This window comes from Monodelphis domestica, chromosome 2 (genome assembly GCF_027887165.1).
Source record: "Monodelphis domestica isolate mMonDom1 chromosome 2, mMonDom1.pri, whole genome shotgun sequence".
Classification (NCBI taxonomy): Eukaryota; Metazoa; Chordata; class Mammalia; order Didelphimorphia; family Didelphidae; genus Monodelphis; species Monodelphis domestica.
Genome location: NC_077228.1, coordinates 470,456,535 through 470,482,784, shown reverse-complemented (window position 1 = coordinate 470,482,784; position 26,250 = coordinate 470,456,535). Strand labels below are relative to the sequence as shown.

General features: G+C 32.7%; 1 protein-coding gene across 2 annotated transcripts in view; it reads left to right on the top strand.

Annotated features, from left to right (window-relative positions):
• COL11A1 (collagen type XI alpha 1 chain) overlaps nucleotides 1-26,250 on the top strand; it is a 298,622-nt gene that overhangs the window by 166,557 nt on the left and 105,815 nt on the right. For both annotated transcript variants that reach the window (XM_001372197.4, XM_001372220.4), the window contains exons 32-38: nucleotides 842-895; nucleotides 2,272-2,316; nucleotides 2,464-2,517; nucleotides 2,629-2,673; nucleotides 7,939-7,992; nucleotides 14,774-14,827; nucleotides 22,565-22,618. In XM_001372197.4, the coding sequence (XP_001372234.1) occupies nucleotides 842-895; nucleotides 2,272-2,316; nucleotides 2,464-2,517; nucleotides 2,629-2,673; nucleotides 7,939-7,992; nucleotides 14,774-14,827; nucleotides 22,565-22,618 (360 nt within the window). The remainder of the gene's footprint in view (nucleotides 1-841; nucleotides 896-2,271; nucleotides 2,317-2,463; nucleotides 2,518-2,628; nucleotides 2,674-7,938; nucleotides 7,993-14,773; nucleotides 14,828-22,564; nucleotides 22,619-26,250) is intronic.

Here is a 26,250-nt window from a genome sequence, read left to right as displayed (position 1 = left end):
TTTATGTTATTGCCTATCTCAGTCTCTTTTTCTGATTTTTTCATTAGTGTTATATCTACTAACTCAGAAAACCCAGCTCCATGCCCTCTTTTCTTCTCCCTTGTGGATGGTATCAGTTCCCACTTGTCCAATTATTATCTCTATGTGGATTTTTCCAGGTCTATGTATCCTTGCATTTATTTCTAGTTTTCTCTACATAATACCTTGTATGTTGTTTTTCTGCTATTAGAATATAAGCTCATTAGTAAAAACAGTAAGTCCTTGTTAGCTGAATGATTGCAAATTAAAATTATATAAAATATGACAACATAGAGAGGGATAAAAAGGAACAATACCAATAGAAGTTTTAAAATATTTCATTAAAGTCTTTTGCTAAGGTCAGAAGTAAAGAAAGTAAATGCCATAAATAAAGAAAAGCTGTTCATATCATCTCTGCCCCATATTCACCAAGCAATTTATATACAATGAGAGGGAAATCTATTCATAGAGTTTTAAGGGGAAATGTGGAATTAATATCTCAAGAAATCTTGGCACATTCAAAGATTTTTTCCCTTTTATTAGTGATTTCACCTTAGGAGAAAACATATTATTTTGATCTGTTCTTACTTTTGAAGTAAAAGCTAAAATTCATTTTATCTTTTGATATCTTAATGCATTCAGAATTTCAACTATTTTGGTAAGCTCATTTTAAATATATGAACCAAAGTTGCAATGTGTCTTGAAAAGATTATCTGATTTAAGCATGCTACCCTTTTTCATGGTTATTTTATTTTAAATTTAAGAAAACTGAAACTATCAACAGTCATATACAATTGAATTTTAACATACCTTTCTTTCCTAGGGTTCCACTGGTTTTCCAGGGTTTCCAGGTGCCAATGGAGAGAAAGGTGCCAGGGTATGCCATATAAAGATTCTTTCATATGCTTTTTTACATTTTTAAAATTTTAAAATTTTTATTTAGAGTATTTTTCCATTCACATATTTTTAAATAGAGTTTCCTGGCAATTCTTTGGGTGATGTTGTGCCAGAAATTTGTTTATGTTAATACAGAAGGCAGAAAGTAGCATGGGATATTGATTTTTATTATACAAATAAAATGATATTGACTTTGTCTACCAAAGCAGATAGGAGAGACATTTATGAATACTCTGCAACAATTATACCTGTAAGACATAGGTTAGGATAGTCATTGCTTTACCATTTCTGAAGTTGAATTCAAAGTATCTGATCAATACTAATGAAATTATCAGAAGTGAAAAACTATCTTGGAAACCTTAGATGAGAAGAGTTTTGCAAAACATTAAGCCACACTCAGGTAATGTATCTCATTGATGTGCCTCCAATTCATTTCAATTAGTAATTAAAAAGTCACTGTACTTTAAACAAGTTTATGAGAGGTAGCATTATGTCAGCTGACTTTATTCTTATCCCATTAGTCTTGTCTTAGAAAAGCTTAAACTCCATTTTGTTTTTTACCAACCCAAAGAAGGCAAAACATTGTTCAACATTTTTGGTTTCAGAGATTAAAGAATAATAAAGTTATCATCCTAAAGAGAATCACAGGTGTTTTAAAGAAATAAACATGTAATATGTACTGAGTAAAATTTGTTCAGTGATATCTAGTAAATTATTTGGCAGATTTAAAAAAAAATGTGTGAGAATTGAGCTCCATTTGTGGGATTTGGGTAGATTACACCATGATGATATGGATATTTATTGAAATTTCTTATTCAGGTTTTTTTTTTTACTGCTTAAAAGTATAACACTCATGTTAGATTTTCTGATCTATATTTTGTTTATTTACACTCCATTTCTTTTTTAGTTTTCTTAGGTAATAGACTAAGTCTGGAATTTTACTGGATTCAAATCCTATCTCCTCCTTTTCTTCTTAATCTCCTTTAAGTCACTTAAGATAAGAAGGTTGGGCTTATAATTCTGAACTATGATTCTATGCTTCCCTTCTCCCTAATTTTCCCTTGTATTAAATTAATAGTAAAAGCACTACTTGCAATAATATAGATAAAGGGTTCTCATAGGAAAAGAGTTCTCATAAGTCAAGTTTGCTTCCATAAACTGTCCAGTGAATTTAATGAGATGGTTAATTTTAAGAGAAAAATTGTTTTTGTTTAAATTAAAATGCACAAGATCTAGATAGATGCGAAATATAGCATCTTAGTCTTGAGGGAATTGTACAGGGTTTCATTCAGCCCCAGATCTATAATTTGCTATAGTGTACTATATCCTGAAATCATTTCAACTGTCTTTTTCCAGGGTGTAGCTGGCAAACCAGGCCCCCGGGGACAGCGAGGTCCTACAGTAAGTACCTTCATTTAAATAATGGACTTTGCATTTGCATTTTTAATTCAATATTTTGAGGAAATTTTTAAAGAGAAGTTTGACTCTACTTCTGAAACAATATTTGGCCCAAGATCAGTCTCATCTGTCTTATTTTTAAATCTTTAGGGTCCACGTGGTTCAAGAGGTGCAAGGGGTCCTACAGGAAAACCAGGTCCAAAGGTAAAGTGACAGATAACTCTTTGATACTCTGGTTCAGGCAAAAAGCTATCTGACAAGGAAAGGAATTTTGTTAAATTAAATTAATTTTTTTCTCCTTTTCCCTTTTCTTAGGGAACTTCCGGTAGTGATGGCCCACCTGGTCCACCTGGTGAAAGAGTACGTAAGATTCCACTGCTTACTATAGCTAGGAACATTTTTTTTTTGCTGTTTCATTTATAAATATATATTCATTATTTACTGGCAGAGCAATTTGGCCCTGCATAATATGTGCACATTCATTCTATTTTCCAATTAGACAGATTGTGGTGTGTAAAAGATGAAATGTCTGAGGAAACAAATGTTCAAGTTTCCAAGCATATTGATTTATTAAACAATACATGCCAATTGCCTAACAAATGGGAACCAGACCTCCTCAGATTAGAACTGGATCCTGAATACCAGGAGAGCTTTCTCTATGTAAAAAAACAATAAAATAAGATCATTTAATTAATGGAAAACAATTAGCACACAAAATATGGTGATCAGATTTCTAATTGGCAGTAAGATTTAGACTCTGAAATCAGAAAAAAGAGCTATCCCACTTCCCCAAAGTGTCTATATTCAATCAAAGAAACATGGAAATAATAAGTGATTGATTAGTGTGGGACTAGTTTTCAGATGAGACATATGGGTTACTTGAAATGTAAAACTGAGAAAACTCCTTGCATCAATCTTTGGATCTGATTGGGACTCTGTTTAGCATAACCTAGATCCTTAGTTAAGGGTCTCTAAGCAGCAGACAGAGGTGATCCACCTCCCCAGCCATGTCAGACAAGTCTAAAAAAAATAGAAGAAAATTTTCTCCCACTGGTTTTCTCACAAGACAGAAATTGTTCTAAACCCATAAATGAACCGAAAGAGAACTAAACGAGTTACAGAATTGACTCATGAAATGGAATCAGTGTGGTTTACTCAATTCCTATTACCTTTTACTTTTATAATCCCCTCAATTTCTTGCAGACCTGAGTCAGAAGTTGTGATGCCTTGTTCTTCATTGCACTGAAAGAGTAGCTAAATCATAATAATTTGTTATTGAATTCAAAATGAGATAAACCATGTATAAGACTGGCCTGTAGTTTCCTTTTCAAACTGAAGTCAAACAAACATACTTAATGGTTTAGAAAATTCTTATAGAAACCATGAAGTCCCTTATCACCTTTTAGAGCATTTCATTTGAGTATGCATTCTGGCCATGCAGGATAATGCTGGAGAAATGGAGTCTACCATTACCCATTAAGCTACAATCAATATACATTCAAATCAAGATAAAGCGTCTATTCCAGTAAATAGAAAAACTATTTAGAAAAATTGATTTTCAATTGCTACACAATGGAACTAACTACAGATGAGTGAGCATGCCCTCTGTTTGCTACTGGGTGAAGTTTAACTTTTATATAACTAGATTAATTTAGAGTCTGCCAATTCTTGCTCTAAAAGCAACACTTTTAAAATTAGGAAATAATTAATACAACCTATCAAGGGTATAAGCCCTTCTATTTTAGGTTCATCACAGTCCAATACTTAGACATTAAAAAATAAAATAAATATATTTTATATGAAATGTGGACTCAGAAAAGAGCTCTGATCAGAAGGTGATTGGAAGAAAAGACAAATTAATTTGAATAAAATTATATCTATGAGCTAGGAAAATGCCAGCAGCTATAAGAATCAAAAGTTTTTAAGATAGATTTTTTAAAAGATGCTTTATTTTCGGCAGAATCTTTCATTTTTTAAACCAATAAATTTTGTATTTTCTTATTTTTTCATACTGCTAATTCTGTCTGTGAATTTGCAGGTTAGAGTCAATATTTTCTTAATGTCCAAATGGAATGTATCTTGTTTGCTGAAATTCAGTGGGGGGAAAATGAACTTAATACATTTTGAATATCAAAGATTCATTTCATTAAGTAAACCCACTGTTTTCTCCAGAAAACATTTTTCCCAAACCCATACATATATATATATTAAAATTTATATGCTTTAAAATTTAATGTTGATGTTTCTATTAATAAAAATTCACAAATAATTGGTTCAATTTAGAAAAAATTCAATTATTAGTAGCTATTATATAGAAAATGCAGACTTTGTTTTTGTGTTTATAAAAAAGAAATATTTCGGATTCCATTTTGCATCCTGCAAGTAGGTTAAATTTTTAGATGTAAGTATAAAATAGGAAGCTTGTTAAAAATAAGTTTTATAATGCATTTTGAATAGCCAAAGTAATAGTACATTACATACATTTGGGAGGCAGTACAGCATGAGTTAAAAAATACTGGGTTTAGAATTAGGAAAAATTCTAATTCTATCTCTTGAGTGACTATTACCTGGGACAAGTCATTTATTAAGTGGAATGGGAAGAGAAGAGACACTTATTAAGCATCTATTACATGCTAGGCAGTGTGAAAATATGTTTCATATTTCTTTTAGGATAGATAATATAACATTGCATTAAATAATTCTCAGAGGCATTATAGTATAAAAGACAAAGGACTGGATTCAGAAATAAGAGTAGTTCTAATTTTGCCTTTTGACTTATTAGCTCTGTGACCTAGGGCAAGTCACTTAGCTTTTAAGTGACTTAAGCATCACCATGGATTTTTCTACAAAGCCAAAGATGAGTTGTGATCTTCCTTAGTAGAAAAAATTCCTAAACTATGAGTTCCCTGTGCTCATGAGTTCTTCATCAGGCTTCTCATACTTATGCATTAAATAGCTTTTGAAATTTAATTCCTTATAAATTAAATGTCTATACTTACATACTATATATAGTATGTAATATACAATGTGGCACAGTGGTTAGAGTACTGGGATTGGAGTCAGGAAGATTTATCTTCTAGATTTCATATCTAGTCTCACGCTCTCTGGAAAGGTCACTAAACCCCATTTGTCTCTGTTTCCTCATTTATAAAATGAGTTGGAGAAGGAAACTGCAAACCACTCCAGTGTCTTCTAGAATCAGATCACAAAGATGTTGAATGGGACTAAAAACAACATGCATTTCATTAAATAAATAAAGTGACATTTTCTTCTTCAAGTTCAGTTTACACATGAATAAACTTAGGTAAAGGACATTAAGTGATTTACCCAGTATCACACTGATGATTTCTAATTGGATGAAACTTTAGGGGCTTTCTAATTTGAGAGAAAATGAACAGATGGAATTCCCTAAATTCAGGAAAAGAGATATTCCAGACTTCCTCGAATATCTGTAAACAATCAAAAGAACATGGAAACAATAATTGATTAATCTATAAGGGGTCAGTTTTCAAATAAGATTCATGGGTTGCTTGAAATGAATTATTATGAGAAAATTTCTTCCCAGTCTTAGGATCTGACTGTTCTTGTGGTCAACATAACCCAGGTCTTTAGCACAGAATCTCTAAGCAGGAATAGGTAATCCAGTCTTCCAGCCATTCAGGGCTAGGTCCAAACTATGTAATAAAGTTGTTTTTTTTTTTCCAAATCACACAATTGAATAAACTTTTCTCACAAGATATAATTTGGACAAGGCCCATAACTGAATATCTCCAAAATGAAGTCATGAAGTGGAGTCAGTATGGTTCACTCAATTGTCTCAATTAACCACTTGCTGTCCTGATTCCTTCATTTCCTCATGATTTTCCCCTTTTTGATTTGGGGGAATGCCCACACCCCTCCATTAATTACTTATCTATGAACCAAATCTATAAGATTTAAAAAAACAGAATCAGAATCAGAATTATATGCCAACTTATATCTCAAATTATATGATAGAATAAATGATAGACTAATTTTAAGAAGAGAAATTTACATGTCACCAAATAACCAAGAAGATTTAAAAATAAAAACAGGGAAAAATAGACCAAAGCAATACAATAATGATTATCAATATTACTTACCATTAAGACTCCTTGTATCCTAATAACTTATTCCCAATTGCACATTTAATCCTTACAATTTGAGTATCAGATGACTCCTGTGCCTCATTCTCAGGAGAACCCGAAGGGGATCCTATAATTCTGGTTCCACATCACTTGTAGAGGTTCCTAGATTAAAATCTGCACAAATCTTCCTAAAACAAAATTTAATTCAATTTAGTATAATCTCTTAAATTTGATTCTCTAAATCTCTCTGAAACTTCAGAGAATTCGTTTTTTACATACTACTTGGTGTTATAACCATTTATTACTTTTGATAAACTTTCTTATTATTATATGTATTAAAACGTGACAAGCCATTTATCCCCTTCTAGTTTAGGAAGTGCTTGCTTTTTATTATTATTATGAAAGAAATTATTTTAATAACAATAATTATTTATTATATATTTTCTGATGTAGTATTTATTATTATTATATTAAATTATTATTATTATTAAATTTATACATTTCTGAAATTTACCATTTCCTGATAAAGATATAAAGAAAAAGCCTTTTTATAGCACCTTATTGGTAGCCTAATAACTTTAAAAGAAAACAAAACTTCTTTAAGTCTTTGAAAGACTTCATTAAAATACCAAACCAACTGTAATTCTAACAGTACATATTGAACATCAATATTGCTCCTGGTTGTTAATTAAAAATGGTTAGTGAGAAAAGTTCTACTCTCATCAGAAGGGGGGAAAGGCAAGTATCTATAATGATAAGATAAACTCCCAAAAAGTGAATAAATTTAAAACCTCAGTGATTAATCAAAAGGATGCTCTAGTGTGTTCTGTAGAGTTGCTTGTTATCCCTCAGTCTGAGATTTTAAGTTCTGCAGATCTTGATATTAAGCTAGTATTTGTGTGTTCTGTGCAGAAACACTCAATGCTAATTTCAAAGCATGGAGGTAAATTTTCAAAGAACGTTGTTCTGGAGAGTTGTGGAATAAAAAATCCTCGTTCTACTGTTGTCTCTAGTGGAAGGCAAAACGCCAATAGCAGCTGACTCAGAATAAAAATGTCATCTATGTGTGTTTGGTGTGAATAGCAAAAGCCTGCAGTGTCCCCGGGTTAAGAATATCAAAGTAATTCGCAGTGCATAATAGAAGCGAGAAGGAAGGAAAATAAATCCATGTTGCTTTTAGATTAGCTCAGTCTATCTCGTTATGTTTCCACAGCTCCATTACTACAGTGAACTGGTCTCATTCCTTTTGGTATTAATGCTTTAGAAATAAACTGCAAATGATAACTCTCATTTTGCAAGTCATGCTCTTTACTTTCCCTATTATATTTTCTGACGTAGTAGAATGGCCTGCAGAAAACCTGGCCAATAGATTTGCATTGGAATTAAAGCAGTTTGCTGATAACAAGGTGTGCAATGCATAACTGACTTTTTCTCATTTGTATCCAACTCTATGGCACTCCAGTACCAATATGAGAAATAATAATAATCTGTCTTTTTTCTCCCTTTCTCCCTAATTCAGGGACCTCAAGGACCTCAGGGCCCTGTTGGATTCCCCGGACCAAAAGGCCCTCCTGTAAGTATTATTTTCTTTCTTATTTCACTTTACTGCATATTTAAAAAAAACCAGACTCCTCACTTTTAAATAGCCTCTATCTACAAGTGCTAATAAAATTCATTTATTAAAATGTGCAAAAAAGGAAGACAAAAACAATGACAATTAAAACAAAACCAAAAAAGGGCAAGTAATAATACATGCATTGTAAATATTTCCTATTTATGAATGCAAAATCATTTGTGATTAGTGCATAGTGATCCCTTCTGAAGAAAAATTACAGTTAGAATCTTTGAAAGACAAGAAATAGGAATCCCCTTTGCTAAGCCTCATATCTCGGGTACTGAAAACTACTGTTAATTTTTACACAGTGTGGTCTTTTACTGTCTATTGTCACTGGTGATTTTCCCCAGAAGGAAAACAACAACAATAACAAAAACTATTCTTCCCCCCTTTGAATTAATATAAAATATTGGCAAAAAGGGACAGTGTCACATAGAATAGAGTGTCCTCCTTGGCTTTAAGAAGGCTCAGTTTTACATCTCACCTCTGACATTTTATAGCTCTGTGACCATGGTCACGTCAGCTTCGGCCAACTTTCTAAGACTATACATTCTAGATGGATTGTACAATGGGAAAATTGCAGGACTTTGATGAATTGCTATTAAAATAACTTCATCTCTTCTCATTCTGTTGATGTCACTTTGAATTTTTTCTTATTTTATTGAAGGTTTTCTAAGCTATTGTATGCTATATGTACTCATCCTACTCTGAAAAAATGTGCAGAGCTCCTGTCTACACATCCAGTTCTTCCTTACTGTGATATTTTTCTATTTTGTGTGACTAGAATATAAGTTCCAATGAAGAGCCACTTAGCAACATAGTTTTGAGGCTGGATATTCTCCAGGTTATTTAGTACATCATCTGTAGAACAGGCAGTCCATTAGATTCTCTGATTTCTTATATAAATAATCTCATGTCTTGATTCAACATCAGCACTCTTTGGACACTTCCATGATCTATATTCTCAACAGTGATCAAAAGCACTTTCTCCCTTTTTTTGATATTCAGAGAAAAACAGGGAGAGAGAGACATATCTAGTTGTTATCTTTATTCTCCTCTATTTTGTCTTGGTGACAGCTAGAATTTCCAGTTAACCTCTCAGCTGTCTGATAGTTTATAGTGCTTGTGATGTTTAAAGTTCTGTGGAAGATTCTGGCAGTAACTAAATGCACAATAGCCAGAACATGATTTATCTCTCCTCTTGGAAACTGCAGATAGTCAGCCTTGTCTTTCTCTCAGTGTTTTTAAGGATGAATGGTGTTCCAAGGCCATAATGAGAATAACTCAATCCATCTTTAGCCAGCACAATAGTTTTTAAACTTCATTGACTAATATTTTCATTCTTATCTTAGAGTGTTGTTATCTGAGATCAAAAGTGAACCAAAAAGGTGTTGATTGACTTACTTCTCTTAAGAATATCCCTCAGTGACAATGAAATGATAACTGATGAATATCAGTGGAGATGATTATTCTGACTCCTTGGATCATAGATTTAGAGTTCAGCATTACTCAAAAAATTACAGATTAGGAAACTGAGAACCAGTGAAGTTCAATTTCTTGACCAAGGCTTGACTCACTGATTGGCTATAACATATAGCATCAGCAATTTAGCTCTTAAAGGAACTTAAGAAGCCATTTAGTCCAAGCCCCTCATTTGATGGATAGGGAACATGAAGCCCAGAGATATTAAGTTATTTGTTGAAAGCCACATAGGTTTTAAATGCTAGAGCAGGAAATTAAACCCAGGTTCTTTCTCTCCAAATACAATAATTGGACATTATAGATTATTCTTTAAAGAAGTTCAGTATTTCTAATTGCATACATATATAGAGATATATAGATATTCTAACTAATTAAATATTGTCAAATATAGAAGTTCTGATTGATTCATTTTGAGGGAGAGAAAGGGACAGAGGCATCCTGATCTCTGATTTCCACAGATATATGAACTCCAAGTGTAAATTGTATTCCTATAGTTACCTGGAAAATGAGAGGTAGTGATGAATAATATAAACTACACTTCAGAGTCACAATTGGAACTCAGATCTTCCTGACTCAGAGGCAAGCCCTCAATAAACTTTGGGGTTCTTTCTATAAGGATACAAGGAAGCAATCCATAATCATTCTCTGTATCAAGGCACTATGCTGTGATGCTCCATTTATGTTGGATGTAAATAGATACATCAAAAGTGCCAGCAGATTGTTTATTTTCTCAAGTGCAGAAACATCACTCGTACCATTTTGTTTACTCTATTAATATGTTAATAATCCTCTGTAATTACAGACACATTTCAAAAGTAAACTGTAGTTTGGCTTCTGAGTAGCATCACAAAATCTCCATTAGAAAGGCCTGGGTTAATGAGGTTACAATATAGTCAAAAACCTTAAGTACTTGGCTATTTAAAAAAAAAAAATCTGTCATTTTTTTCAGGGGTAAATATTTAGAATCTTGCTTGCCTGCCAAACAGCATGGCATTATTATTCAGATTAAAACACATGGTTAGTTAGAAGCCACTACTAATACCAGGCTTTTCCCACTGGTAACACTCTGTTGTGATTACCTTCACCTTAAATAGGTCATCATGTCTGGAGACTCAGGATACATATTTCATTCATCATTTCTTAAGAACTGGCTGCTCACAAGGCTAAGTCAGGCTGTCAGTTTCCTGCCTCCAAACCTCTTCAAGCCACAATTTCCTCACATGTAAAATTAGAAGTTTGTACTTGTTGATGCTCATGAGCCCTTCTAGTTCTATATCTGAGACAGAATTATTTGACATGATTCTTAACCACTAAGTTCCACAAATTTTCTACTGGAGGTCAATTTATACTCTTCTTTTGGGTCCATTCTGCATGAATTTGGCATTTGTTATCCCTCTTTTTTGCTATATTATTGCTAGCCAATTTATTTTTCTAGTAATATGCTTCTATATGGTGAATCTGTGATCTATCCATTTTTAGCACTTCTCATGATGTATATCATAGCCCACCCATGTCTTCTAAAAATGTCTTCCTCTTGCTCATGCACTTCCCTAAGTTATAATAGGAAGAATACCCTATGCATATAGGTCCTTCCTTTAGATTTCTTGATATTATGGGTATACTGATGAGGTATAAGAACTATTTTTTGGTTATCCCATTTCTCACTATATGGCAGGCTCATTTGATTTTCAAGACATATCAATCTTATGATATTCTTTATGCCATTTCCATCTATTGCATAATTATTTTTGTTGCAGTCTACCTTTACCCTAATTTTCTCCATGGGTTTATGAGTGGCCAACCATTTTCTTTCAAAGACTGTGTTATTTAATGTCTCTTCATAAGAATATTGATGTTAAAGAGGAATGAAAATATGGATCTTAATTTCAAGGGGAAGCTTAGATTCATTAAATTACTATACAGTTTCTAAAATGCCATCTAGCTCATTTTCTCCCTACTAACCAATTTTAGGCTAAAGGTATCATCTCTGCTAAGTAACTGTCCAAGGTCTTTGAACTTATGAATCAGCACTGTTTTATCCATTCAACATGTCCTCTTCTGAATAACAGATATTCTTCATACACTTTTTAGTCCTATGTTTTGAACGGCAGTACATCTAGTTTAGTAGTATGCTTTGAAATGTTGTGGGACTTGATGTATCATCTACAAACAGCAGAATCTGGAGGCCCCCTATAAACTAATCCCTCTCTCAACAGAATTATGTACTCATTATCCTCTATGGCAGCAGCAAACATCTTTAATGAGCATAAATCTTATTTATACCTAAATTGGTAATGATACTATCATTATAATAAAATCCCATGAAATTGTTAATGAACTCTATTATTAGAGAATTGCAGGGATCAACGAAGAAATAGTGATTTCTAAAATTTCTAAAGCTTTTATTGAGTCATTTGAGAGTTAACAGTGAATTTAGTAATCCTATAGTCTTGCCCAGCATGAAAAGAAGCCCCATTAGAGTATACTCTATTAAGGCTTGGTATGGAAGCTTTATGGCATTCCAGAACATTGAAGTTGAAGCATATGTCTAGGATCATTTAGGTACAAAGTGGCAGAGATAAGGCTTGAACCCAGGTCTCACTGACCTCAAGACAATCACTTGATACACTACTCTATGCTGCCTCTTTAGTCAATAAATACTGACAAGAAAATACATCTTGACAGATTAGTGTCCTGCACTGATAGTATATTATAGTCAAATCTGAAGTAGGATTATAAACTCATAGATTCATGACTGAAAGGGACCTTCGAGGCTATTTATTTCAAGGAATAGTGAAAGATCAATATGATATATTATTAGCTTTGCTGCATGAGAGATAAACCCTTCTTCCTGGCTAAGCCATCCAGCATACTTTTGATCTAAGATTTTGTTAACTATAGTTCTTAGCGTTATCTGACCTTTTAAATAGAAAATCATCCCCAGGATAGATTAGATTAATTAACATAATTAATTATTACTTCATGTAGTCATTGGCATGAGGAGGGATACAGTGGAAAAGAATCAGAAAAAGGGACAGCAATCCATTCCTATTCTCTCTCCACCATCTAGAGGCTGAGCTGGTGGCTCTGACTGGGGAAGTGGGGATACCTCTGGCTATAATCACTAATAATATCACTCCTTTTACCTACATTGCCTCCTATACCTATGACTGCAACACAGTTGCAGAGTTTGTGGTATGGGGGGAGGGGAGACTTGGAAATCTTGGCCAACAAGCTTTGATGTTTTTACAATTAATTTTAAAAGTCTCGCTTAAGAGAGAATATTTTTCTCTAGACCTAAATCCAATCACAGGTGAACTTCTCAACTCCATATTTACTTTATGATTTTCCATAATGACTATTTGAAACTAAATAAAAGTCACGAAGAAGAAGAAATGGAGCATAGGTGATGCTGGTCAACTCAATGATACCCAATGATAGATCTGAAATATCATTAACAAAGAAACTTCCTCCAGAGATGGAAATTAGAACTCATTCATACCTGCCTCTCTATTGTATCATCCTTGCATCATTGTTGCAGCATCCTCCCATCAATCTGCCACTAGACATCTACCCAGCAAACTGGGGCTTTTCTTTATATTTATTGATATTGGCTGAAAGTATCCCAGCATATAGGATAGCATGCTTGCATAGTCATAATCCATTGTCCTTTGTTCTTCCTATCTGGTTAGCACTTAAAGACAAGAAGATTTGGGTTCAAGTGTCATCTCTGTGTAAATCACTTATCTCTCAATCCTGTAGGTAATTCTCTAAGACTATAAGTTATAAAGAAAGTGCCAGTCTTTATTGGTAGAAGTAGCTTCCTCATCTGGATAATACCTATCCCCCCCCCCAATCTATTTTTAATGTGTTTTGTCATTGCCTTTTGTCTTTATGTCACCACTGTTTTACACTCCACCCAAACCTCCAGACTGATATAGTGTATTCTGTTCTCATAATCCCCAACTCAGTGTCCTGAGAGAGGAGGTCTGCTTTGTGATTCTTTGCAATGAGTCAAAACACAAACCAGTGACAACAACAAATCAAGACTATCTTAGGCACACTGTAAAAACTTTTTAAATTTTCATTGATTAAAGAAAAAGAGCTATCCTTCTAATGGAACCTTTTCTCTGAAATTCAGACTCAATTTGCATTTAAAATATGAACTAGAACAGTAAGTAAATCCTTTGTGAGCTAAAAGGTTAGCTAAAATTCACAAACAAGGAGTGTTTTATTATAAAAGAGTTGATATATCACTCCTTCTGTCTGGGCAAAAAGGTCTAGGAATGTGGATTGGTCATCCATCAGCTGTAAACCCCAGATTATTGGATATTTGCATCACTAAATCAGCACTGTGGTAGAGGACAAAGTGATTATGAAGTGAATTCTTGACATATCAATGAAGCATCTCAACACAATTACAGCCAGCCACAACTGCTAAGTGCCTTTTATTTTCTTTCATAATAACTTATTTTGGCTACGCTGTTAAGCTGATTATTCAGCTCTACTTACTTTTGCTTCCATTGACACAGCATAATAGCCTACTATTAAATGTTTAATTTACATTATACCTTGAACAGGATTTTACGAGCCTCCTAAGCAGAGCTCTCTCTTCAGGGTTTGTATAGTGTGGTTTAACCTATAGTTTGTTGAATGAGTCTCTTGAAAAAAGGAGAAGTTCACTGTTTTTCAAAGCCTTTTTCACCCCTTTTCTTAGTTTTCAGTAAAAGTTTCTGATGACCACTAGAGGGCACTGTCTTTCTCCTTTATCTCTGTCCACTTGCACAGGCAGTTGATGCTCATTACAAATGGAAAGGAGTAGAGAGAAATATTTACATACTGTATATTAGCTGAATTATCAGAAGTATAGTATATGTACAATGAAAAGAGACAATGTGAACATCGTATTTCTATGTTTTAAAAAAAGCATCAATTGTACCAAAATAAACCAATTTTAAAGTTAAACAATTAGAAAAGATCCCCATTAGATTTATCCATTTTTTGAGATATGAAAATCAAATATAATTTTTTAAAGTTTTATAGGACTATTTTCTATAGTAGATGAAACACCAGGCATATGAGTTACATTGTGAACTCTTATAAGATGTCAAAGTTCTGGAGATGAACATATTTATCAAATCAACTAAATATTTAAAAATATGCTACTCTTGTGGAAGTGAATCATAAGTAATGTTAACCTTAACCTTGTTGCATATCAAAGGACAGGTGACTAAAAATTTACTATTTTCAATTTCAGGGGCCACCTGGAAAAGATGGGCTGCCTGGTCACCCTGGTCAACGTGGAGAAACTGTAAGTGAATCTATCTCCCTACTTTAAACTTTGTCTATTTAAAAATATTAGAACTTTATATTAAATGAACTTAAACCTCTTCCTTGCCTTCCTTTCCTTTATTTTTTAAAGGCTCACATCACTGAAAGTCTGTTCCTAAAATAGTATTTACTTATTAGATTAGGATGAAACAGATAAACTAATTCTGCTCTTTTTTTTTAAGTAACAGTATTATGCAGTGGAAAGAGCTCTAGAATTAGGTAAAGAGGTCCTTAGCTCAAATCTCATTTTTACCACTTTCTACCTTTGTGACTATAGTCATGTTATGTCATTATGCAGGAATCAGTTTCTTCATCTAGAAAATCAGGAGGGTTGGACCTAGTGACCTGTATAGTCTCTAACCTTGAATCCATGATCCTATTAAGACAGAAATAAAGAACACAGATAAAAACATACTTAGAAGATTTATTTCTGTGCTAAAGTAAACTAAAATTATGAGAGTAACTCTGATTATTGATCAGTGTGATGTCTACGACTTTGGATATGGTTGTGGGTTCTGAGGAGAGTCAAAGTTCTTCCTGAATTTATGCCTAAATATACTATAATCCTAGATCATGTGATCATACTTATATTTTTATATAAATTTGTATAAATATATTATTTGCAGAAATTTTGATAAATATATCACTATATTCAAAAGAACCTAATTGATGTACCTCAAATTGATAACTAGGAAGTTTTTGTTGCCCTCACAAAACTGTTATTTCATAAAAACATAGAGCTTTGAAAAATCTTGAATTACTGTCATGTCTATCCTAGGACCTTAAAGGAAGTCCACAGACACATCTGGAGATCTAATCAGTTTTTTTTTTTTAATAGTTCAAGAAAATGTATAGTAAAAATGCTTCGTCAACACTTACCTAAAGAACAAAGACCCACTACCAGTTAACCATTAAAGGACCTATACTAGTCAGCTACAGCATTATCTTTGGGAGCTACTCTTTCCCAGATATATAATTTACATAGAAAATTAATTGCTTTTGCCCCCAAACTAATTTTTTGAAACTTTAAAGTATAGTTTATTCAAACAAAACTTAATTGCTAGTTATATATACAAAATAAAATTTTATTTTTTCTTCAAATATAAGAACTAGCTACTAACAAAACAGATACAGAATCTCATTTTGGCTTCTGGTGTATTCTTTTTTTTTTTTCACTTAATGGTAAACAGGCAGAAACTTGGCAAAAAACAGGTCACATGATAGTTACAAACAAATAAAACCATAGGAAAATTGGACCTATTCTTTCTGATACAAGAAACAATGAATTTCAGAAAAGCAGACAGGAAGAAAGAAGGGGAAGAAAACCCTTAAAACCAACAAACAAAAAAGGAAGCCCCATATTTCCTATTTAATGAGAATTCCAGTGATTTAGCATGGTGCCCCAAATCAGTTTCCTAACAAAACCATTTGTTTACTTTAACTAACTTTCCTGAGTGGGTCATAAAATAGACCTATGATTGACTGATATGAGCATAAGGAAATAGATTACCATTTCTGAATCCTGCCAATATCTTGTGTTAATATTCAGTGATTTAAATCTTAGAAATCATCTAGTCCAAACCCTTCATTTTATATTTAAGATAAGGTTGTGTACTCACAGAAGGTAGATAATCCACACGAACTATCTAAATATATAGAATTGAGGCACCGCCCATATCACTCTAAGAGAAACTGATTTCTACCTTAAAGGGGGCATGAGAAGGCTGAGAATGGACCCCCAATGCTTGCTCCTTTTCTTGACTATCTCCAGGAGAGAGCTAGATTTATATTCTTATGCACTCCCACCCCCATTATCTCTATCTCTAGCTCTGTTCTGGATATATATATTATATACATAATATATTATATATATATATATATATATATATATTTAGTAGGAGCTTAAGACAAAGCTGTGTTTTGTTTTCAAGTTTTTCTTTTGTTTTGTTTTGTTTTTTCTATTTGCTCTTAAAGGAGTGGGCTATCTCAAATTTACACCTTCAGGCTACTAAACATAAAATGCTGGTTACACAAATCATGGCAAATAGTAACTAATGCATAAACCCATTGATCTAAGCAAGGAGAAGTCAGGGAAATTATATAGATTAGAATAATCAGAAAATATATAAGAATGACTGAGGTTTTAAGATAGGAGTGGGATAAGATCTTAGCTCAAAAAAGATTCTGGGATATTTTAAAGAGAAGTTCTTTCTTCCAAGTCTCTAGGCAGGCAAGATAGAAATTGGGAACATATTGATTGATGAGCTGGCTTTCTCAATGTGTCACCAGCTTCCAAGTTTCCAAAGTCTTTCCATGTTTTTTCTCCTGGAAAGATTCTCTCCTAAAGAGTTTCTAGAGCTGCAAGTATCTCTCTATCCAAGATCTTTGGCACCAACTCTGATGTTTATGAGGGTATTCAGTGTGTGTCAACATTCCCTCCACTGATGAAGAGTCACATCTCTTTCTGGAAATCAACAACACATAAAATGTCCCATGCTTAGTTTGAAATCCTGCTTATATATAGAAGTGATAAATGATTCCAAGAGTCAGTGACTTATTGAAAATCACATAGGTAGTGCCAGAGTAAGAAGCTGTATCTGAACATCTGATTCCAAATATTACGGATCTTCCAATATATCATATCTATCTATCTATATCTCCCAATTAACTGTAAACTATAAAGCAGATGAATTTTCTACCTTTGGGGAAGTCCTATCAGCAGCAGAGTCTTTCCTTTTTTAACCAAGTGCCAATTTATTTTAAATAAAATATTATTTTTTTTTTCAATTTTGCTACTTCAAAGCCTGGAATTTCAAAAACCTAATCAAGAATGATTTAGTCAAACAAAAGTGCAAAATTGTCTGGACTTCCATAGAGATGACATCTGTTTGAGGGACTTAAGATAAAGTTTTTGAAAGGACACAGATTATTTTCATGTTTGCAAACATAATCTCTTCAAATTTCAAAGGCATTTTTTAAAATAAGAAAGTCTTATTTCAGGATGATACCTCTAAGCATGAACAAACTGATATTTAGGGCCAATTTTAGAGTCACCTTGAAAAAATTGAAACATTTACAACTTCAGTGTGGAAGATCAAAAACAAACACATGTACTAACAACCTAAATGAAGAATAAATAGGAAATAATTAACAGAGAGAAGGCAATAGAATTAAGATTAGGAAAGGCTTCCTGGAGAAGGTAAGGTTTTGAAGGAAAAAGAAATTGAAGAAAGCCAAGAGAATATTAAAAGAAACTATTAACATTTACAAGTTGATTCTCTTTTTATTGATAACCTATCTTCAGCAAAATAGCCCTTGCCAATCATGTATTAAAAAATCACAAGAGGCCAATTTACTCAACTATTTTGAGCTCTGATGATTACTAATTACCAGATTCTCTAATTTGTAGTTAGTAGCATTTCACTGAGTATACATTGTCAATGCATGAGGCATTTGTCAGGCCACATGTTTTTTCTATTCATATTCAGATACCAGGACAATGATTTCTTAAATAGGGTCCAGCTATGTGATATTCTCATCTGTGTCTAACACTGAGAATTTCATTGAACACTGAAATTCATAAAGTATGTATATACAGAATAACCAAAATAACAAAAAAAATGTTTTGGCTTTAAAATGTTTGGGGAAAAGATGGTTCTAAGACCAAGAAGAAGGTGTGGCCTTGCTCTGGAGCCAATCCAGTTTTATCCTGAAAATCTTTATCCAGGGGGGCATCTGGGTAGTTCAATGGATTGAGAGCCAGGCCTAGAGATGGGAGGTCCTAGGTTAAAATCTGGCCCCAGATACTTCCTAGCTGTGTGTCCCTGGGCAAGTCACTTAACACCCAAATGCATAACCCTTACCACTCTTCTGCCTTGGAACCAATACACAGTGTTGACTCCAAGACAGAAGGTAAAGGTTAAAAAAAAATCTTTATCCAAACTTTTGGTTGACTCCCAAATGATCTTAGTCCCCCGAAGATCTGCTAAATAGGAGATGGCTGAATATTAGTTATTTCAAATTGGTGCAATCCAGGGCAGCCATAAATGCCCTGTCTTATGGAAAATCTCATATTTTCATTTTTAATTTTCATTGGTTGGCATTGTGGATGCATTTTATTTTTTAATTAAAAAAAAAAGCCTTATCTTATATTAGAATTGATTCTAAGCATTGGTTCCAAAGCAGCAGAAAAGTAGTAAGGGTTATGCATTTGGGTGTTAAGTGACTTGTCTAGGGTCACACAGCTAGGAAATTTATTAGGTCAAATTTCAACCCAGGACTTTCCATCTCTAAGCCTGGCTACCTAGCCATTGAACCACCTACCTGCCCCTGGATGCATTGTCAAATACCTATTTCTTGTCTCCTTTTAAAGTGTTCATAATTGAAAATCATATTTGTTGTTTTTCTCCCCAAATGTACAAATTTGAAGATTTTATGGTTATAATTATAAAATCTATATGTTATTCCTGACCAGTTAAATATCTGATTTAATTTCCTATTCATGGGAAATTATTAATGGATTTCATATTCTTTAAATGTATCATTTTCCAGCAATATTAAAAGTTATATTTTGGCATTTTTGAATAATACTTAAAAGACATTTTGTCTACTTAAGAGACAGTTTGAAATTTTATTCATTTAAAGGATATAATCATTGAAAAGAACTTATAACTGGTTGCATTATTAACTGAATAGTAACTATGGAATTAGACATTTTTTGCATATATATTACAACAATTTTTTACTGTACATTAATGTATCTAATTGGTTTTTACTTTTGCTAGACTTTTGAAATCTACTTTAAAATCTGTCATCCATTTATAGTTTTCTTGTCATGTTTTGTATTCTTCAAAATATCTACAACTCTATGAACTATACAAGTTCATATGAACGTTATTTTTGATGTCACCTTGGGCCAAATTTAATGAATTACACATGAAGCTTTCCTAAGAGATGTAGGGGACCTTGGTATGTCACTAGCCATATGGTAGATTTTGACTTTAAATTCTTTTTGAACCTCCTTAATACTCTGCAAACCAGTCTTCTCAGTTCTTTCTGAGAGTAATCAGAGACAGTTTAGAAGAATTCACAACAAAGAATTTTAACTTGAAAGTTAATTTAAACTTAATAGCATTTAAATACAATATGGATGTTTAATCCAAATTTCAGAGTAAGTTCACTGGAAACTATACCCCCAATCCCCCCCCAAAAAGATAAACCAAGAAACATTGTGTGATTTTAATTAACCTAAATTTTTGTTTGGTTTGGAAATATCAGAGGAAGTGGACATGGTGTAGAGGAAAATACAATGACTGAAGTTAAGGGACATAAATTCGAATGCTGACTTTGCTACTTAGTGGCTATTTCCATCGAAGAAATCTCCTTTTTTATTTGATCCTCATGTTTTTTCATCTGTAAATCAAGGGGATTGAATAAAAAAATTTCTTAAGGCCCACAGCAGTTGAAAATCCTATAACCTTGATATATTATTTTAGAATTTCTCAGCATAGATGTAGATATGTAAAAAAGAAAAAATTGGACTCTGATTGTTCTGCTTCTATCCTTTGCATTTATGGGATATTTCTTGTATATAATTAATCAGTGGTGTAACTGATCCTAAAAGTTATTCTTTTACTCTTGGGAAATCACCTTGGGATAATGACACTAATGAAATTCAAGACAAGAATCAGCTTAAATTACTCTTTTACAAACCTGGATCAACTCTTTATGCATTAAAGATACAAGGGTCTAAAAATCAATTATTTGGATAGTTTATGTGATTTAATGCCAAACTAGCAGAAAAGTGAAAATTTAGTGAATCAATTAATATATCTTTCCATAATGCTAAAAAACTGAAACAAAAATGCAAAAATGTCATAGGCCTATTCTTTCTTCCCCAGAAATAGATTTATATTAGTATTGGAAGATATAAAATAACAGAAACTAATACCATTAGATACAGCTGTAATATATATATATATATATATATATATATAATTTGTGTATGCACATACATATATAGGATCATCTATGCACAATATGTATCTAGATATATAGATTGATTAACTTGTTGAGTGACAGATATATTCCATAATTAAAATTTCCTTGGTATAAGGAATTCCTAGGTAAGACTCTTTCTACTATTTTAATTAGACACTTGCTGAGCAATATATTCTCTTATAAAGTTATTTTGGAGCATTGTGAAATTATGCGCCTAGAATCACAAAGCTAGTATATTTTGGAGGTAGGACATTAATCAAGATGTTCTTGACTCTCCATGACCAATTCTATAGCCAATAAAATATTCTGATCAAGATATGATTAAATTGTTTATATAATATATTCATATAAAACAAAGGCTATATTTATAGTTTTTCATCTAAAAGTTCATGATACAAAAGTAGACCCTCCCTGATTACATGCTTTATTTGTAATTTCATTTCTTCCATCAATATTATACCCTTCAGCTACATTTTTGAGAAGGTTATACAAATTTCATTTAATTGGTCTTGGGTAAACTCTAATAAGATTTTTAAAATTATTTCCTTTAAATGATAATCAGAAGTCAGTCAGTAAACACTGATTAACCATCTACTATGGGTCAAGCAAAAATAATTTCCATTCATAATAGTCTTATAGACCAAATAAATGAGTAATAAAAAACACAAGCTATGTTATGTTCAAGCACTGTGCTAAGCTTATATATCATATTTGACTACATTATATTCTCATGGCTGCATCACTTCCAAGGTGTGCCTTTTCCAACTCCCTTCTTCATTTTATCTTGATCTCCTATTCCCTATCCTTGATCCTTCTATCTCTTTTTCTATCTCTCCTTTCTCTCCTTATTTACCACTTTCCTCTTCTTTCCCATTGTTCATTTAAGCTTATAAAGTTAAGTGTTTCAATTTAATGCTGAAATAGTATCACATCCTGCTAATAACTATTCTTTTTTTATAAGCCTCTTTTAATTACTTGTTCCATTATATCAGACTGTTGGGATACAATTGTGCTGGGTATGGAAGAGATAGTAAAAAGAATTACATTAATACCAAGAAAATTGTCTCCTGGTGATTCAGAACAGTAAACAATTCGAAGAATATCTAAATCATTTATGTGGATGACAAATCCCACATGTGGGAATTCTACATTTTGTGGCTTTATTATAAGCTTAGTTCTAAAATAGCTCACTCCTACAGGCCTTATCATAACGTTTATTTGTTATTAAATTACTCTTCATATATCCCACCTTCTTACTTTATTCTTATTCTAGATTAGACATTTTAGCTATTCACAAAATATATTTCCACACATCTTTTCGAAATTTGTTACTTTATTTTCCCTACTCATGACTACCTCTCTTCATTCTGTTTTCCCAGCCATATTTCCCTAGTCAATTTAAGAGAAAAGTCCTTTGATCAAATTAAAACCTTAGCTAACTTATGCTATTAGCACAATCTAATGAATCTTTTTGAGGGGAAAAATCACTGATAATTATAGTCAGCAAAAGATAGAGGTTGGAAAGTCCTTTGATAGATTCAATATTTCAATTTTAAGCATCCATAAAAATGATGAATATGAAAACTTTTATAGCTAGAGAGAGTATATTCTTGAAAAACAACTTTCTTTTCAACTGAGCCATCCCATTGCCTAATGTCCTTCTTAATTATACTTTTTAATAACATATAGCTAATAAATGTCATGTTTCATTCCTTAGGGATTTCAAGGCAAAACAGGTCCTCCTGGACCAGGTGGCGTTGTTGGACCACAGGTAAGTCATTTTACATTATACCATTCAAGATTTTAGGATTTTCTAACACTTCATACTTTTAATTTCTCTGATTATGATGATACTTCTTGAGGATATTATAAATCTATAAGATTAATTTTGGTTATTTCAGTTTGTGTATATGTAAGTTGATTTTCATAAATTCATCTAAGTATTGACTTAATAATGCAGTCAATTTTTAGTGGTGGGAAAGACCAACTTGGATAATGAAAAATATCAGATAACCCCAAAATCAAGTGTACCCTAAGACTGAACTATACCACTTTTATACCATAGGACTGAATTCATTATATTGTGGCTTCAATCAAGAAGTTTTGATTAGTGAAGAACTCCCTTATAAGGCTATGCTAAATCATTCACAGGGGAAAAAAATCTTAAGAATTAGAGCTGTTTATAGGGGGAAATGATATGCCTTGGAAAGTAGTGAGCCCCTTTTACTTAACTTCTTCAAGCAAATACTAAATGACCCCTTGTTGGGTATGTTGTAGTAAAAGATCTCTTTTTCAGATGATTTCTGGGATCAGCTGTGAGGTTGTGTAGTAGCTAGGTGTTGCAGTGGATAGAGCAAGAACAAATCTGGCCTCAGATTCTTACTATCTATGTAATTCTGGGACAGTTTCCTCATCTATAAAATGATCTGGAGAATGAAATGATAAACCACTCCAATATCTTTACCAAGCCCAAATGAAGCCATAAAGAGTTGAACCTGACTTGAGAATACTGAACATCGACATGAGATTATATGATGAATCTATATACTCTCATTTCTTTAGTCCAGACATGTAATTTCATATGGTTAGGGAAATTTCACTGTAGACATTCTCTCCAGGAATGCATATCAGCAACTTGTTTACAATTTACTATTTCAGTTTCCTGAGGGTCATAGGAAACTAAATGATTAGCCCATGTTCACCTTGTTATTTAACATTAAAGGCAAGTTGAATCCTGGTTTTCCTGACTTGCAATTGCTCAGTTATACTCTTTTGATTTCCATATTGAAGTGAGGATTTCATGTTTGTAATACATTTTATTTTCTCCCACCCCAATTGATTTATCTTTGTTTAATTTTTAAAATGACATTCAGCTTTGATTCTCTGAGCACCGAAGGGGTAAATTTTTATTGCTAGATGACAGGAAGTGTGTTCACAACATTCCAGGCAATCCAAAAGTCCAAAGAATGAATAATTAGCATGTGAATTATTGAAAATAAATTCTACTTTTTCCTCAACTTCACACCACCTCACTAGCACCTTTATGGAAAATTGATGAGTTAAAAAAACTTGCCCATAAGATGCATCAAGCTAAAAGAAGCAGCTAAAAACAGAAACTTTTTTAAAATTTATTTCTGAAAAGTTGTGAATGCTCTGGGGTAAATTTTGATCTGTAATTGACTTGGAGTTCAAAGGATTTGTGTAATCATACCTGAAGCTGAAATTTCACCCTGCTAATGAAATAGTGCTACAGAATGAATAGCTGCTGAAGAGACTAAGAAGAAAAGTAGATTAGTATGTGTTTTTGTCTGTCTGTTTAAAAATACAAAAATATATTTGAACAGTGCAGACACAGTAATATGATATGGAATTTGAAAATATAAACATTCTATGCCTGAGTTCTGTATCATCTTTCTCACTATTAACTTTAAGAGAGAAAAACAGAATCCAACTTTCTTATTTCCTTTTTGCTGAAACATGGTAGAAAGAAAATGTGAATTTCCTTACATTGAATGAGTTCTCCATTGCTATTTATCAGTTTTAATTAAAGAAATACTTCCTAAAGATTATGTTATTGAGATTACTACTAATATAAAGACTTATTTTTGACCTATGGCAAACAACTTCAAAATCTGCTTTTGGAGAGAATGTCATAAAGAAGAAATATAAAACCTTTTCCCTTTTATTTGAAATGTTTTAAGAAGAGAAATACAACATAGTAGAATAGAATATAAACATCATGTGACTTCTCTAAACCTTTCTAAACCACAAACTTTTTTTTAATATCCTCTCCTGCCTAGTTGAAAGCTTCTAAAGTTGTCAAAGGCATGTGTTCTCCCCTCTGTTCCTTCTCTTCAAGGCAGAAAAAACAGCAAGTGTCCTTTATTGAGTATACATTTTTACTGAATTATTAGCATTTATTGGAGCTTTAGGGAGACCAGCCTTTTGCTTATTTCAAATACAGGCATGACTTTATGGAAGAACAAGAAAACTATTTCATAGGAATTATATTTATTATAATAATGAATATCCTTCTATTCCCTTTTTATGGAAACAAAGATCTTCATTTTCACCCCAATGAGACATCTGTATCAATTATGAATCAATTATATTCAAAAAGTATAGTATTGTCAAAGGGAGCTAGTATTATTGAGGTTAAAAAGCACTAGGATTAGAGTCCAGACTTGGTTTTAATCCTGGGTTGAAACTTATCTTTATTACCTTGGACAAGTCACTTAGCTTTTATAGTTTCAGTTAACCTATCTCTAAAATGAAGGGATGAGACTAGATGATTCCTAAGGTCCCTTGTAGATTTGATCCAATCAAATTAAGTAAAATATAATTTTATATGAATAAATATAAATTCATGCACATAGGTTAAAACAACTAACTTCACAAGAACAAAAATAATTTTTAGACAAGGTACCAACAGGTACTACTGATAAAATGAATTTCCTCATCTCAGAGCTCTCTATATTAGTGAAGTTGGGGGTCTTGTTTCTTTCTATATACCAATTCAAAAAGTACCTATTTATATAGATCACTAAGCTAGACATGAGAAAAGACACAAAGATGAGAGTGCCCTTTCCCTTTTGGAATTAATAAACCAGAAAGAAAAGCAAGATGTATGCAAGAAACTGTGATACTAAAAAATAAAATATCTGCATATGCAAATTATCTGTGATTTTCAAAGCAGATTGCAAGAGTTTGCAAAATAATAGAGAAATCCCACTTTGCTGCTTATGGGACATAGGAGTTAAGGGATTTATGCACGAGTCATAATGCTTATAAATGCATTGAGTTAGAAAGTGTTCAAATATTCAACAAGGACATTGAAAGGCCTTGGTTTCATAACATATGAGAATTAGTTGATGAACTAAAAATATTAGAACTGGGCATATTTAAGCATTCCTGGTAGAATGAAAACTCCTTGTGGGCAGGGTATATTTTTCTTTTGCTTTTGTAACCCCAGCACTGATTTAGTAATGTCCAACTCTTCCTCACACCATGCACCCTATCATTCCAATACTCTCCAATGGGTTTTCTTGGCAAAAATACTGAAGTAGTTTGTCATTTCCTTCTCCAATGGATTAAGGCAAAGAGATGCTAAGTATTTTGTCCAGAGTCACATTGGGAGTAAATGTCTGAGATCAGATTTGAAATCAGGTTCTCTTAGGTCCAAGTTCCACACTCTATCCACTGAGCCACCTAGTTACCTCTGTAGCATTTAGCAAGAGGTTAAGATGCTTGTAGTTTATTGAGAAGACTTAGGAGGATGAGAGGACATAATTATTACTAGGATAGGTATTGTGTGGAAAAAATTTATTCTGCTTTGCTCCAGAGAATAGAACTGTGAGTAATGAGCAGAAGTTGCAGAGCCAAATTTAGGCTTGAAATAATGAA